This window comes from Anser cygnoides, chromosome 5 (assembly GCF_040182565.1).
Source record: "Anser cygnoides isolate HZ-2024a breed goose chromosome 5, Taihu_goose_T2T_genome, whole genome shotgun sequence".
Lineage (NCBI taxonomy): Eukaryota > Metazoa > Chordata > Aves > Anseriformes > Anatidae > Anser > Anser cygnoides.
The window spans coordinates 37,561,295-37,576,174 of record NC_089877.1 but is presented as its reverse complement, the minus strand read 5'-3'; the positions used below and the strand labels follow the sequence as shown (position 1 = coordinate 37,576,174).

The following is a 14,880-nucleotide window of genomic DNA, read 5'->3' as shown; positions in this document are numbered from 1 at the left end:
TTATAGGAGTCTGAACCACAGGTTTGCTTTTTCACAACGAAAATATGTTGAAAACTTGAGACTAATAAGAGAAAGAACACTCAAAAATGCCAGTCAGGAATCTACCATGATATTAGGAGCTTCTAGAGTATTAGTCTGACTTTCACAAACATTGGACAATGTCAGAATATCATTTTGAGAAGTTTTTTTTTTTAACCTATGTTATTTACAACTGATTTCCAGCAATCCACTCAGGGATCCAGTTTTGAAATCCCCTGCTGAAAGCTGGAAGTCAAGCCCAGTTCAAGTGAATTGGACTTTGACTATTTATTTTAAGGAATGAGGTTTTCACCCTATTAATTTTAATAATCTAACTTGTTTCTTTGTAAGCATAGAAGTGTATAAACAAGAAGTATACAGTAGCACGTTTTCACCAGGTTATACATAACAGATCTTGCATAAAGTAATGTGATATTTCTTTACTGGATGAAACACTACTTCTGGAAAAGAATATTGTTGCATATGACAACAGAAAAGAGTAAGTGTTCACAGCAATCCAATACAGTATAAGCACACAACAAAAACACTCAGTAGTGAACTTACCCATAACCATTATCCACAATCTTTTTCACAAATGCCACAATTTCTGGTACATATTCACTAACCCGCGTTAAAACATCTGGAGGTAAAACCTACAGAGAAAAAGTAGCATTTTATATTTACGCATATGTAAATACATATATACAGACATTCAAATATATACAATATATATATATATATCATACATTCATTGAGTAACTTGCTCAAAAGCAAGTGACAGTGGAATCTAAGACTCCTACTTCAAGCTCTATGCTCTGCAACAATATGCTGTGGCATTTTTTTTCTCGGCCTCTAAGGCAACGTTACCAACACACTACTGCAGCAGACAGCCCCTATTCCACTTACTGCACTTCTGGCAGAACAGGCAGTGTGTCCCTTTGATTTGGAGGTAAATAAATAAACCTTCATTGATCTGATCCACTGCATATGACATAGTATTTCACCTGGAACAGACAAATCTGTCCTTGACTTTTGTCACCACCACACAATTTTAAGAGTATTCAGTAGTCAATCTACACGCTTAGGATGATAGGGCGGTCCTGTGTAGCTAACAAACTACCTGAAACTTCTGGATCAGTTTATATGATTATAAGCCCATTTTAGACCAAGAGGAAAGATGGAGCGTACACACCAAACTTATCTCCAGTTCACTGGCACTGGTAACATGCACAAAAGTTTTAAGATTGCTGGGATGAAAACAAAACAGGTGATAATTTAATAGCTACCTATTCACATTAAAGATTAAAGGAAATATGTTATCAATACTGTTGAAATACAAGGCTTTTGAAAGCTATTAAAGGGTTTGTATTATATTCTGGGTATTATGAGGCACGGCATATACACTTACAAAACAGAAAAGAGTTTTTTTTTTTTTCTTTTTTTTTTTTTTTTTTTTTTACTTACATTGAGAGCTTCCATATCTTTATGAAATTCCCCTTCCCAGAATTTGGGGAGCTTTGAGAATATGGAATTGTCAGTCACCTGACTGCCAAATTCTGAGTCCAACCAGTCAGACAGCAAATCTTTGGCTTCTTCCAACATTATCTACAAAACAATTATAAGTGTAACTGAAGAAAGACTTGTCCTGTTTAAACTGTGCTGAAAGATCTTACTCTGAACAGAAAGGTTCGCTTAAGGAAAAAGACACTTGTCTATGAATACAGAGTAATCTGTGCTTCTATCACATTGTCCTTTATATATATGGATGAAACACTCAGAGGAAGGAAGACAAACTGGTAACTGACATCTGTTTTGATACTGGTCACTTACATGAGCATGTGGAATTTATGTCGTAAACACTGGACGGGATCTGCAGTTACCACACCACCCATTACCCCCATAATTGCTGGACAATCCTAACAGAAGCCTTTCTGTGCACATCAATAAGAAGTGTTTGAAAGACTGATTTGAACCTCAGCAAGGATGCATTTCTCAGTCCTATACTAAGAGGTGGATTTTTAGTTATTTACTCATTTACAACAGCATATAGCTCAGAAGGTGTGATTGTTTAGATTTTAGTTGCTTTTCAAGTTCTTTCAGGTCACTACGCACTTTTATAAAGATAGCTGATTCTACAATAGATGTGTGTTTTTTTTAAGGTGAGTTAGAGAGGTACTTCTCTCATACCCTGTGCTTCCTACAGTGAATATGACAAATAATCTGAAAGCAAGAAAAGAGGCATGTGGAAGCCAATTACTAAAAGCTAGCAATTTTATTGCCTGACTTGAATACCAAAGCCCAATAGTGTCAACAGGATTACTGTTGCTAATTGTAATGGTCTTTGGGATAAAATTTATTCTGAACATAATTAAGTTTTATATATTTTTTTTCTCTCAACAGAGACAAACTTTTATGTAGAAAACCACATGTAGTGGAATGTCATATACGATTGTACAACAATTTATAGTACAACCCCTACTGAAAACAATTTCATCAAGCAAAATACTATTTAAAGGCCCTGACTATTATAAAAATAATTTAAAAAGGAGCTCAAACTGACCTCATGACATCTATTGATCTCTTCTGCAGGGAGTTTTGCTTGCACAGCTGCTTGTAGAGGGTCAAAAGCAGACTTCACCGCATTTTGAATTTTTTCCAACATTTGCTTTTTATCTGGGTCTGTTGTCTCATTTAATTTAACTGAAAAGAGCTACAAAAAAAGAAAAGGTTTTAAAAAAACAACTTTCAGTACAGTAGGGCTATGTTCCACATACAATGTATTATCTTAGCCATATAGTACCTTGCTTTTGATGAATAATATGTTATGCTTTGATATCAGACTACTATAAACAGCTTTGATATCAGACTACTGAAATGTAAGCACATATATTCACTAGTCCAAAAAAATGTAGTTCATATCTCAATTTAGTTTTTCAAAAACTTTATAAATCACTAAACCTTAATTACTGTCGTTTAGTAATGTTTACTTTCTATGCAATTGATCACTTCAATTACATAGTTAATTATCCCAAATCTCAAATGGAGAAGCTTCAATGTGAAACACAAAGAGATTAAATGCTGTGCTTAAAAAGTATGTCACGCAATGACAGCTGGGCAAAATTTCCAGGCCTCCTAATTCCCAGGCCTGTATTTCATTCATTAGACCAATAATCCCTTTGTGATCTGAAGTTCTAAAATGACCAGAGAATCACCTTCCCCCATGCACCCCATGTCCAGCACACACAAATTATTACATCCTTTAAGCTTTCAAGACTTTTTGCTCTTTCCAAGGCCATCAGTGGTACAAAAAGGAAATCTCACAGATATCTACAGCTTTAAAATATTATGGACCAGCTTTTGAAAACCTATTTTAAAAGGCTACTTTTGAAGTTTGCATTCTAACAAATAAACATACAAATTTTTTTTTGATTTTTTTCCCCCCCATCACATCAACACCATTATACGTGTTTACATATATGGTATAAAACAATATACAAACAACTTTTATAGACATAAAAAGTCAGGAATGCCTTTTACATGGATAGTTCTTGTCAATTCTAAAATCAGTGATAAGCTATTCCAGTAACACTTCTAATCTGTGTGATAGCAGTTCAATAGAATAAGTGAAACAAGCAGAAAGTTTAAACCGGCAGCAAAGTCAGAGGCATTTTTTAGATGCTTTGCTATGTTACTGAGTAAGAACCTAAGACACTAGCAGGGATTAAATATTGAGCCCACCTCTGAGGCAGTTTTAACATCTTCAAGTAGCTGAGCTGGTGTTATTTTGTTCTCCCTATACTGTTCAAAAAGGTAGTTCTGTCTTGCTCTCTTGATGATCTACAAAGCAGAAATACGGAAATATTCTTGTGAAGCAGAACAACAGTTATAGAAAGTGCAAATAAAATCTAATGCTATTAGATATAAAAAACTTTTCAGGATCCATACAAATTTAACAAGATGCAAGAATCACAAGCAGTAATACAACTTAAACACACCATATATAGTTAATTAGCTACCTCAACAGAATTAATTAGGCATGTCAACAACAGACAGTGAAAGAGGCAAATAAAATAAGTTATCTTTGTAAAATGTTTACTCTTCATGATTTATAACAGCACTCGTTTATGTATGAGTAGTTTGCTAGCACAGGAAGTCACAGAAATCAATGACTTTGTGTACAAAATACATATCAGTAAGTATATTATTCATCTTGGCTTTCCAAATAGCAATTGCACATGATTCTCTGACTTTCATGCACAAACTACAGTATTTTAGATTACAATTTAAACAGGTCTTACCTTATCATCAATATCTGTAATATTCATACAATAGAAAACATCAAATTTAAAATAATCCCTGAGGATTCTTCTCAGAATATCAAATGAGATGTATGATCTAAAAACAACAGCAACAAAAATTAGTATTAGTGTTTAGTGAATACCTCAAATATGTTTCTATTCCATGCAAAAACTACTTCAATATCAGTCAATAATTTTATAGCAGTTTCAACTCTCCCTCATCCTCTAGCAAGTTTTCCCTCACACAATGACAGAACATAATATGCTTCTAACCTTAAATCTTGATCATTGAGACTAACAAGACCATTGTCCAGTAATACACTTATCTAAATAAAGTACATTTTTCTCCTTAATCTTTGCTTACTTATTAGTGCTGTTACTACTTATATCAACTGCTGTTATTACTTTTATCAAAGTAAGCAACTACAGTACCTGGCATGTCCCATGTGAGAAGCATCATATACTGTTGGACCACAACAATACCATGTCACCTTTTTTCCATTCTGCGGCTGAAATATTTCCTTAATTGAAAGGGATGGTACAGTGAGTAGAAAGAATTGAAGACACATGCTCTCAGCCAAAAACACCACATTTGGAAAATCAGAACATGAAAAACATGGATTATATATACATATATATATTTTTTTTTTATTAAAAAAAGCTTATTCCACTCCTAGTTTTACTATAAGAAAAGATCATCACTAGCATTTAAAAGAGAACATAAGCTGCCACACCCTGTTATCCGCACTCTTATCTATCCAGATATTAGATTACTAAGATTTGGATTAGGTAGGCCATTGTTCAAGCTGTGTTCATGAGGGAAGATCAGGCTTTCTTTTGCATTGAAAAAGGCTATACAGTATTGCCATTTCATATATTCTGCGATATTACATACTGTGTGACATTAGTATTCCTAGTATTTCCTCTCTTCCCCCAAAAACCTTCAGCCAAGGCCACAGGAAGTTTTACCACTCTGTATTACAATAATATAATTTGCAAGATTTTTTTTTGCTCAAGCGACATCTAAAGAAAGAAACTGTGGTTTTATTTTGTTCACACTGCCTATGCTTACGTGTTTTACAGTTGAACCACTGGCTATTTTACATGATGATAACTTGCTAATGCATGTTATATATTAAGCAATACACACATGCATACACACACCTGTATATTTATTGTGTATATTGTAGCACTTGCCTCACCAAACAGACTTGACTAATGCAGCATTTCTGGCACGTGCTTGTCAGAATCCCACAAAATAAACCCCAGAAACCTGTGTACTAATAAGGAAGACACTTAAGAAGCAAACATTTGATGACTCCTCTGTTTGCATTTTTAAGGAGATCCTCACTTTTCATTCATTTAGTCACCTTATTGCGAGTCAGGCTGTTGTAGAGGCAGAGTCTAGAATGTTTTGTCCCTTCAGGGGGAGTCCAGGGGGGCTGCATACGTTTGCCTTTACCTAGAGGAAAACCAATTTAAATAGAACTGAAAATATAAGTAGTTTTGCAGTATAACATTTACTTCTTATCACATCATTAAGTTAGTTCAAAAGAAAAAATATATATAATTACAGAAAACAACTCCAATTTAGTAATCCAAAATAATTCTGTTAGAGCTAAAGCCACTAAAAAGCCACTAAAAGATTTCAATCACTTATTTTCCGCCCTCTGCCTTGCCACACCTATTACCTTTGATTCGAGTAACAGGAAAGAAAAGGGTATAAAAGTGAGAGCGTGCAATTCAGTTAAAGCATTAACAAGAGCTTTGAAACTTAATAAAATATTAATAAAGTGCTATGGCAGTCCTGGGCTTTCTGCAATGCTGCGGACTGTATGTACTGTGATGGCATATAGATATCATACAAAGAATTTGCAAAAAAATCTCTGGAGACCAGACTTAATCTGTAGAGCCAATATTGACAGAGTTTGTGTACTTAGCATGAGAGGGAGAGGAGACCAAAAGGTTTAGAAAGAGCCTCAGCTTTTAATCATATGTGGTTGCTATGTACACAAGGCATTTCTGAGCACTCTCATTTACCACAAATACGCTCCAATTCATCAGCAGGTTAAATTTTGCCATTAAGGAGAACAGATAAAAATCTGGGTAATACCAGTGATAATATTCAAAGGAGATGGGAAGACCTGTAATTGCTGTTCTTTGGGGAATTTCAACATTTTGAAAACTGCCTTTGACCTAAATAGGAATAAAAGTTCGATACTTTTTAACTTGGTAGAAATTCATAAACAATGTTACACATACACAAATAGTGTAACACAAATTACAAAGCAACAGTAAACTGTTGTCAAAACAGAAAGTTTATATTTCATCACTACATTTCGAAGTATTTTTTGCAAATTTTTCATTTTTTCCTTTGGTGTTTTTCTGCATGAACATCACTGTGATAACTGTGTTCAGAAAAAATCTGATTTCAACAAATCAGTGTCCACAGAACTAAAAGGGTTTATTTTAATTCATCACAACCTTCATTCTAGAAGGCAGGACAGTAAGCCAAAGAACCACACTTCAAACACCGAAGACTCACTCAACATGGAACACACTGTATGTGGGTGGGTTTTGGATGCTTTTCAGTTTACTTTTGGGAAGGTGGCATGTCCCTTTTGTGCTGCTGCTTTCAGCTCTTCTACTCTGCTGCCAAACAGTCTGGGAAACTGCAGGCTTATTCTTGCATTTGTTTTCTTTTCAATTTTTAACACAATTGTTAAACGTGTTTTCAAAGAACACATGGGCATGTCATCTGTCAAAGAGTTGCAGTTTGCTATGCACAGGGCTGCTTGCAGCTGTAATGATGTTAAACTAATCATCACATTAACCTGGAATGGAAGCAAAACAGGAAATTCAAAGATACACCGAAGGTACCAGGCTAATACATATAGTACTGCCTTTAGGAATTCTCATGGTAGGCATTTTAACCACAATTAAAATATTATACAAACTATTTGTTTTGACAACAAAATTGCCTTTCTGATCCTGTGTTTCAGGATGCTATTCATTAACTCTGTTTCCCTAATATCCTCATATGAAAATTTTTGACAGAAAACCTACAAGTAACATACATTTCCATGGTATAAAAAAAAAATTTAATCTCTTCCTCATCATACTTTTTTGAGTAACTGCCTAAATAAGAAAAAAAATGTAGAAAAGAACTTCATTTAATCTGCGTGCTACGGATCCACAGAAATATGTGTTTATTCTAAATAGTTTACTGTATGTTACTGACCAGAACAGTTCAAGTGCAGTAGCAGTCTATCCATAACACAGACCAAGGTATGGATTTGTTTACTCTTTGATTTACAAAGATTATACTGGTATGCTTAATTGTGGCTAATGCTTCCCTCAGGGAAGGAAGCCTGTGTGGGTTAGTCTAATAAAAGATAAGTCACTAAAGCTTTTTTTTCCTTACAACCACACTAAACACAAGGAAAAAAAAAAAAACAAGCTCACAACAACAACAAAAAAACAGGTAACTGACCCCTAAAGGTCTCAGTTTGTGAGTTAAGTGTCACATATATATATATAGATATGTATATATGTGCACATGTTCTATATATCCACATGGATACCAAGGGCAAAGTAAAGGCATGCTGTTTAGTCTGCTCAAAGGCATCCCTGCCCGCAGTAGTCTTCCCCTGGCTGAACTGAGGTTCATTTGCTCTAACCCATCTCTGGAGCTCTCAGATACATCCAAAAAAACACTGTTAATATATCCAAGGCCTAAGAAGCATGGTGGATCCATGCATTATTTCATCCTGAACATTGCAGAACACCATTTCAGGACTTCTGATAAATATGCACAGATCAGAAAATCAGAAAGCTAATGAGACAGCCCTTCAGAAAGAGAGACTTTACACTGCAGATTTTGTGGACAGGAAAAACTGAAGCCTTTTATCTGGTTGCCCCACCCTGATTCATGACAAACATTCTGCAGACAAATCGTAGTTAGTGGCGTTAAATCTGCTACCAGAGCCAGCAGTACAACTGCGATTCCTTCCCTGCTGGAAGGAAATCAATAACCAGCACAAACACATGCAGGCATACACAAAATCTACTCTCAGCAGTCTGATTTTAACTGCTGGTCTGCTAGGAACTGAGAACACACATGATGACACGTTGTAAGAAGATGGCATTGGAGTAATATTAGTCAACTGTGAGCCAAAATGACAAACACATTATGCATTCATTTACAGATATTGCAAGCACTATACAACAGCTCTGTGTTATTATTATTATTAATTATTCCATGACTCCCTGAGGAAGGCTCTCACTATAAAGTAATTAAGTTAGGCTAGCTCACTGGAAATCATGGCAGGAGTGATGCAGCTCCCAAAAATGCCAGCACCCATGCTTACTCAATGACCTAGATCAACCGGTTAGTATTTCCTGAAATCATCAGCAATCCCTAAATTACTAAGGTTAAAAAAAGAACCCCAAACATTCAAGTGTAAAGAACCCCCCAAAAATCAGTTTTAATAAAATAACCTTAAGAAGCAGCATGCAGTTTACTTTATTATGAATTTGTACATTATACGAGAACTATTTAGTTACTCCTGCAGGGAAAAAAAAGGTGGATTGAGAAAATCCTGACATTTTAGGGAACAAAGCAAAACCCACATATCCATTTACTATTCAGTAGCTAGCTTTTTAAAGAAAACACAAATAATCAAATTCTGTATATTGAAGAATTTTAGAATCAGATGTGGAAACAGAGCTGTAACATTTGAATAGTTCAGGATCCGAGTATTACACAGAAACAGTATGCAAGAAGAATTTCATGAGCTTGAATACAAGTGGATCATCAAATTGTAAAGTGTGCAAGAGTATAAAAGGGAACTTTTAGGACTGCTCAGCAACAAAAATCAATACAATGTCAGCTAGTCTATAGCCTGGCCACCAATTTCATATTACTCACTTGTTTGAAGTTTACAAGGGTCATTTTTTTCACTGCTGCCATCATAGATTGCTTCTATGTGTCTGTACCACCGGACAACATGGAAATACTGGTCCACAGGTGGCCCCGAAAACTTTCTGAATACCTCCACATCTGCATGTGAAAATGTGAACCCCTGGATATAACTACGAGTGCTCAGGTACTCGTTCAAAGCCTTCACCCTGGCTTCCTCTTCACTAATGCTCAGAATAAAACTGTAGCTGGAAGCTGTAAAGACAGAGGCACAGGACATTTGGTCAGCATTAAAAGAAGGAGATCCCATGACCAAAATATATCCTTATACTATACATCACCCCCTCCAAATTAGCTCTGGCAACTGACAAGAAATTTGAGGAAAATATTTTTAATACAAGACACTGAACAACTAGATGTTTCCTATTAATAGAATTATGTTCACACCATCGTAAGTTTTTTGGAGAAGTCTTTACAAAAGTATTACTGTAAGGACAAAAGCACGGGTTCTTTTCATGAAGGAATATTAGCTACTTGAAAATGGAGAAAAATCTCCATGCATAACAAATTTAACCAATCTGTTTTCCATGCTGCTAAAACACTCATCCAGCAAATATTTGCGTATAATTAATTTTATAAGTTGTGGATAGGCTGTGGATACTTTTCTACTGAGCTGAGCACATCCTGAAGTCTTTACAGGACTGGTGCAAATATGCAAGCTCCCAGCACCACACCAAGTTACTCCCACTTGCTCCAACAACTGCAAACACTTAAGCTGTTGCTGTATAACCCCACATTCCTCCTAGACCACCCTCTCTCCTCAGAGGCATGAGTAACACTTAGAGAATACAATGAAGAAAAGGAACAGAAAAGATATTAGAACATGCTTCTCCCTCACAGTATTTTAACACCATGATTTATTTGGTACACAGGCAATGCAAGTTTAATTGCACCTCTTCTTTGCAAACGCAGGAATGTCTTCCTATGGAGGAAGCAGCCAAAGGGTTCTGGTAGGGATGCTCACAGTAATAGCATGCCTTGAGCAAGTCAGTGGGTACAAGGACTAACACTGGTGTTTCCGTACGGTGATTCAACATTTGTAACTCCGCTGATGTTCAAAGCAAAGTAAACATTAAACCAATGTCCTGCTTGGATAGTCAGCCAAGAGAGTAATTTAAGACATAGTCAAGGACATAGCGCAATAATGTGAGAGGCAGTATCAGAACACCTGTCCCTGCTCCCAAAACCCATAAGGAACCACTGTTACAAGTGCTGCTTCTTGCATTGGTATACACCTTTTTCTGCACAAGTAGTTCCCAAAGGACTGGAGGTGCTCTTGGAAAGGGAAGGATGAACAGGGACAAGGGAAGAGATGGTTAGGAGAGGGTGTGAGGAAATGCATAATTGAAAAGTTTTTACAAATGCATGCCAATATCATCAGTTAGGACTTCATGAGCAGCCCATTTCCCATATTGAAATCAATTATTAAAACATCCAAGTAAAAATTGAACAGCTGCTCTCAAGGAGAACAGGAACTCAGATAACAGGGAAATGGCAGCTAGATAGCAAGTACATTTGTGTTTGACTCTTGAGCATTATTAAGTTCAAGTGGCACACCACTTTAGAGACCAGCAGAACTAATAAATGGTCAGTGATAGAAAAAATAAAATCAAAGGTCACAAAAGATATTTAAAATTTATACACAAGTGCCAAGTCAGATTTATGTAAGTTCTCAATCCTTCTTAAGGGCTATCCATGCAATTGTTCATTAAAAATAAGGAATAAAGAGTAAATAATGGTTCACAGCTAGACCTTATGGGCTAGTCTTACCCAGCTGAATAGGTTTCAGCTTTGGCTCACATAGTTAATTTTACTATAAACTGTTCAGGTTCCTAAATATTTACTGATGTTTATCATTACAGGACTTCACATGTTTACACACATAAAACAGTTTGAAATAGTTATGTTCATTAACTATGGAACCCTAAGACATAAGTGAATTTTGCATCCATGAATCATATGAGGGAAAAGCCCCCCCACACCTCCCCAAATACTGAAGGAATAATCCATGCAGAAATGAAACTGTATCTCAAAGAAAAGATCTTTAAAGAGCAGTTGCAAGGAAAGCAACACTCCACTGGCAAAGTATTACTAGGGTTATTATGACCATTAATCATACACCAGGCTGCTAATGGGAAGCAACTCAGTGTATCTGAAACAACGTAAGTGCTTTCCAACCACATCTATAAACCGATCTAAAAGGGAAGTTGTACAAACTAACACACAAATAAAACAAAGATGACAGAACCTATACATGCTACTTTTAGTGAGGAGAGGTAGCAAACACTGCCTGTGATTGTTGGTACCAGTTCAGCTCTGATAAGCAGGGCAGACAAAATTACTTTGAACACTCTTGGCGTATGCATTAATACTTGAAATTATACAGTTTGACGTTATGTCTCAGTGTAAGAGCAGCAGACTTTAAAGTGCAACACATCAAAGAAACCAGTTAGCCCAGGGGACCTCATAGGAGGATGTTTTTTTGTTGAGATGGATCACTGACTCAAATTCATCCCAAACTCCCCGCCTGTGATTACACGCCAGGCAAGAGCCGCACAGCACGAGCACACCTGGGCAGATGTTGGAGGGTTTTTCAGGGCACTGCAGCAGCTGGGCCACAGCAGCCTCAAGCTCCCAGCAAGCTTTCTGCACAAATACGAGTTCCCCACGCTGGTTTCTGAGGCTGCACTGAGCTCCAAACTTCCTCTTCTAAACCAATGGCTGCTTTTCAAACCATGACTAGCATACAGCTAGAGGGGTTGTACTCAGCTACACTCCAGTCAGATTGAGAGATACAAGCACATCTGCTGTGTTAGAAAAAGTGCTGAGTGATCAGTGCCAATACGAGCATCCCATTTCAATATATAGAGAACAAAATCATTCCCACTGCTGGCATTCATGTGAGTAGCTCCAACTTGGACTGAACTAACAGGACAAAAACTCTTCTCCTGAACCACAGGGCATTCTCCTGGGAAGAAAGAATGAATACAGTAACACTATATTTGGAAGGCAACAAACCACAGGGAAGTAGTGTCACTTCTTTATGTGAAAGAACTCAGTCAAAATTATCTTTATATAGAAGTTTGTTCCAGTTTCATTGATATCACTATTAAAAACAGTAGTAGTAAATCCGCAGAAGCTTTTTTTCCTGTGATTTACATCCTGCACCCTCAATTCCTGCCCGTGAGTCTCACAGTACCTTTAATTCATAACACACTCTCACTGAAGAAATTTCCTGGTGTCTCTTAAATGCTTCATCCCCTCTCCCCATACACTTCAGTATCTCCAGCCTCTCTTATATCTCCAACCCACCTTTGCTCAGTCTGCCAACTGCATGCAAAGAGGCATCCCACTGTTGAATTTAATTATTACCAATCGATGGATTCAAAAGCTACTGAGGGAGAAGGGTCAGTGAACCATATAGGACCAAGTCTCCTAACCTGCCTGCTTTAGGAAACTAGGCTAAAAATCAGCCTCTCTCTTGAATCATCCTTTTTTCTTTTCTCCTAAAACAAAAATTACAGTTGCTGCTACTCAACAGCATTAGGAAGCATCTTCCTGACAGCAAAAAAAGCAGGAGTACTACAGAGCTGTTGCATAACGCTGGTTGTTAACTAATGTGAATGGAATGATCCGAAGACACCAAGATATCACTCAAGAGCAGCTCCATTCAGAAAACAAGCACCGAGCATGAGTCTTGGAGAGGCAGCAAAATAACCTTCAAAAATCCCAAGAATGAATATTATTAATGTGACACTCTCCCAGCATTAAAAAGTTGTTTCCAAAAAATTCCACTGTAGACATTAATACAGTTCTCATACAGTAATTACTGGTGCACAGTTTGGACAATATAATTTGTCACACATTCTTCCTTATATATACAGAATGCTTTGTTGACTGCTGGAGGACACTAGGAATTTGTCTGGAAGACTGCAGCAACACGCAGACTCAAAGGCATAAAATTGTTTGTGCATTTTATTTGTATATAAAACAGCTTTCAAAGTTGACGATGTGAAACCTACACAATATCAAATTTGATGGAAATTGTTCAGTTTTATTAACCTGAAAATGAAAAGGAAAACATGTTCTTCCAAAGCTCTATGTTCCTTGAAGGAGTTGACAGCAGAGTAAATACAAAAAAGCCATAAAGCAAGCAGTAAGCTAGATTAAATAAAAACAGGGAGTTACTTTGCTTCAGGGAAAAATTAGTCTTCCTGGGCATCCCTGAACCTGCTAACCTTGTCAGTCATACTTTGAAGTCAACTGAAATGTTCTGGGATTTCTGCAGACACATTCTCTGAGGAAAACCCTTAGGCTTTTCTGAATATTTCTTTTCCAACTGGGCTTTCGCAAAACAAAACAATTAATAAGAGATATCCGTAACGTGTCAATATTACTGTGGTCTTACATTGGGGAGTGGATTATGGCTCAAAACTGGAAAGACAAAAACAGGGCTTTTCAAGACTCACGCAGTGGGATCAAGAGGCTTTTAGCAGAACTAGGATTTTTAAGATGGGAGTAGCCTACCACAGAAGAGCTTCTCAGCCCTGTTCACTTCAGCCCCCCTAGTTCCACTTTCATTTTTCCCAAACTGAAACCAAACGTAATAGTTGCAATACAATGGCTACTTGCCCATTAACAAGTTTAACTAAAATGTTTCTTACAAAGTACCCCTGAACTGAGCCTTTGGTGTCCTCCCACTACTGCCCCTTAAACAAAATAAGGAAGATACATCTGAAGAAGACAGTCCTTTGAAAAATTTAAGTGTTTTTGGACTCCCTTACACAGGAACATTACCTGTGATAAGCCGAGAGGAAAATAACTTCCAGCAATAAAGAAAAGGGGACAAAATCTTTGAATCTACAGATCCTTAACTGGAATGACAAAATTTCTAAACCCTTACACACCATAATGGTATTTCACACTTGTACGACTGGTACGCCAAGTTCCCATTTGCTACAGCAGTGCCAAAAATTACAGGACTACCCCAGCCCTCCTTCCATATGGAAGGCAGCGCAACCCATCATTAAAACACGGTCACAAAAAAAACTCTGGAAAAAGCCAAAGTTCAGAGCCGAGTTCAGGGTAGAACAGGCAGAGATAAGGAAAGAGAACAGCGGGTGAAGAGGACAGGTGCCGGGAAGCCCCAGTGCCGGCCGGCAGCAGGCGACCCCCGCCTCAGGGAGCCCGCGCTGAGGGGGCAGCCCCGCGCGCCCCTCCCCAGCCCCGCCGCCATTTCGCGCCCCGCCACCCCCCGCCGGCCGCCATTTTGCACCCCCGAGCGCCATCGCCCCAGGGCAAACGCCCCCCCCCCGCCCGGCGCGTGACGTCACGGCGCCCACCTGACGCCCTGACAGAGGCCGGCCGTGACATCACCCCACCGTCAGGGCGCCGTGACAGCCCCGGCGGACGCTTCCCCGCGCCTCACCGGGACCCGCGGCTCCGGCCCCGCGCCTTACCCGGCTCAGCCGCGGCCGCTGCCATCCCGCCGCCGCCTCCTCCTCCTCTCGCTGACGAGCTGATGCAACAGCGTGCCCGGAAACGGTGCCCCGCCCCGCCCCGCCCGCTCTACGTTACTTCCGA

General features: G+C 38.2%; 1 protein-coding gene across 2 annotated transcripts in view; it reads right to left on the bottom strand.

The window, feature by feature from the left end:
- Nucleotides 1–14,879, bottom strand: part of CARS1 (cysteinyl-tRNA synthetase 1) — a 34,300-nt gene extending 19,421 nt beyond the window's left edge. The window contains exons 1-9 of one of the 2 annotated variants that reach the window (XM_066998919.1): nucleotides 14,757–14,879; nucleotides 9,247–9,492; nucleotides 5,687–5,778; nucleotides 4,749–4,837; nucleotides 4,317–4,413; nucleotides 3,757–3,855; nucleotides 2,579–2,728; nucleotides 1,483–1,623; nucleotides 583–671 (exon numbers count right to left, since the gene is read on the bottom strand). In XM_066998919.1, coding sequence (XP_066855020.1) covers nucleotides 583–671; nucleotides 1,483–1,623; nucleotides 2,579–2,728; nucleotides 3,757–3,855; nucleotides 4,317–4,413; nucleotides 4,749–4,837; nucleotides 5,687–5,778; nucleotides 9,247–9,492; nucleotides 14,757–14,781 — 1,028 coding nt within the window. In that variant the 5' untranslated portion in view covers nucleotides 14,782–14,879. The remainder of the gene's footprint in view (nucleotides 1–582; nucleotides 672–1,482; nucleotides 1,624–2,578; nucleotides 2,729–3,756; nucleotides 3,856–4,316; nucleotides 4,414–4,748; nucleotides 4,838–5,686; nucleotides 5,779–9,246; nucleotides 9,493–14,756) is intronic. The other variant, XM_066998920.1, reaches the window with a different exon arrangement.
- Between the last annotated feature and the right edge of the window lies 1 nt (nucleotide 14,880).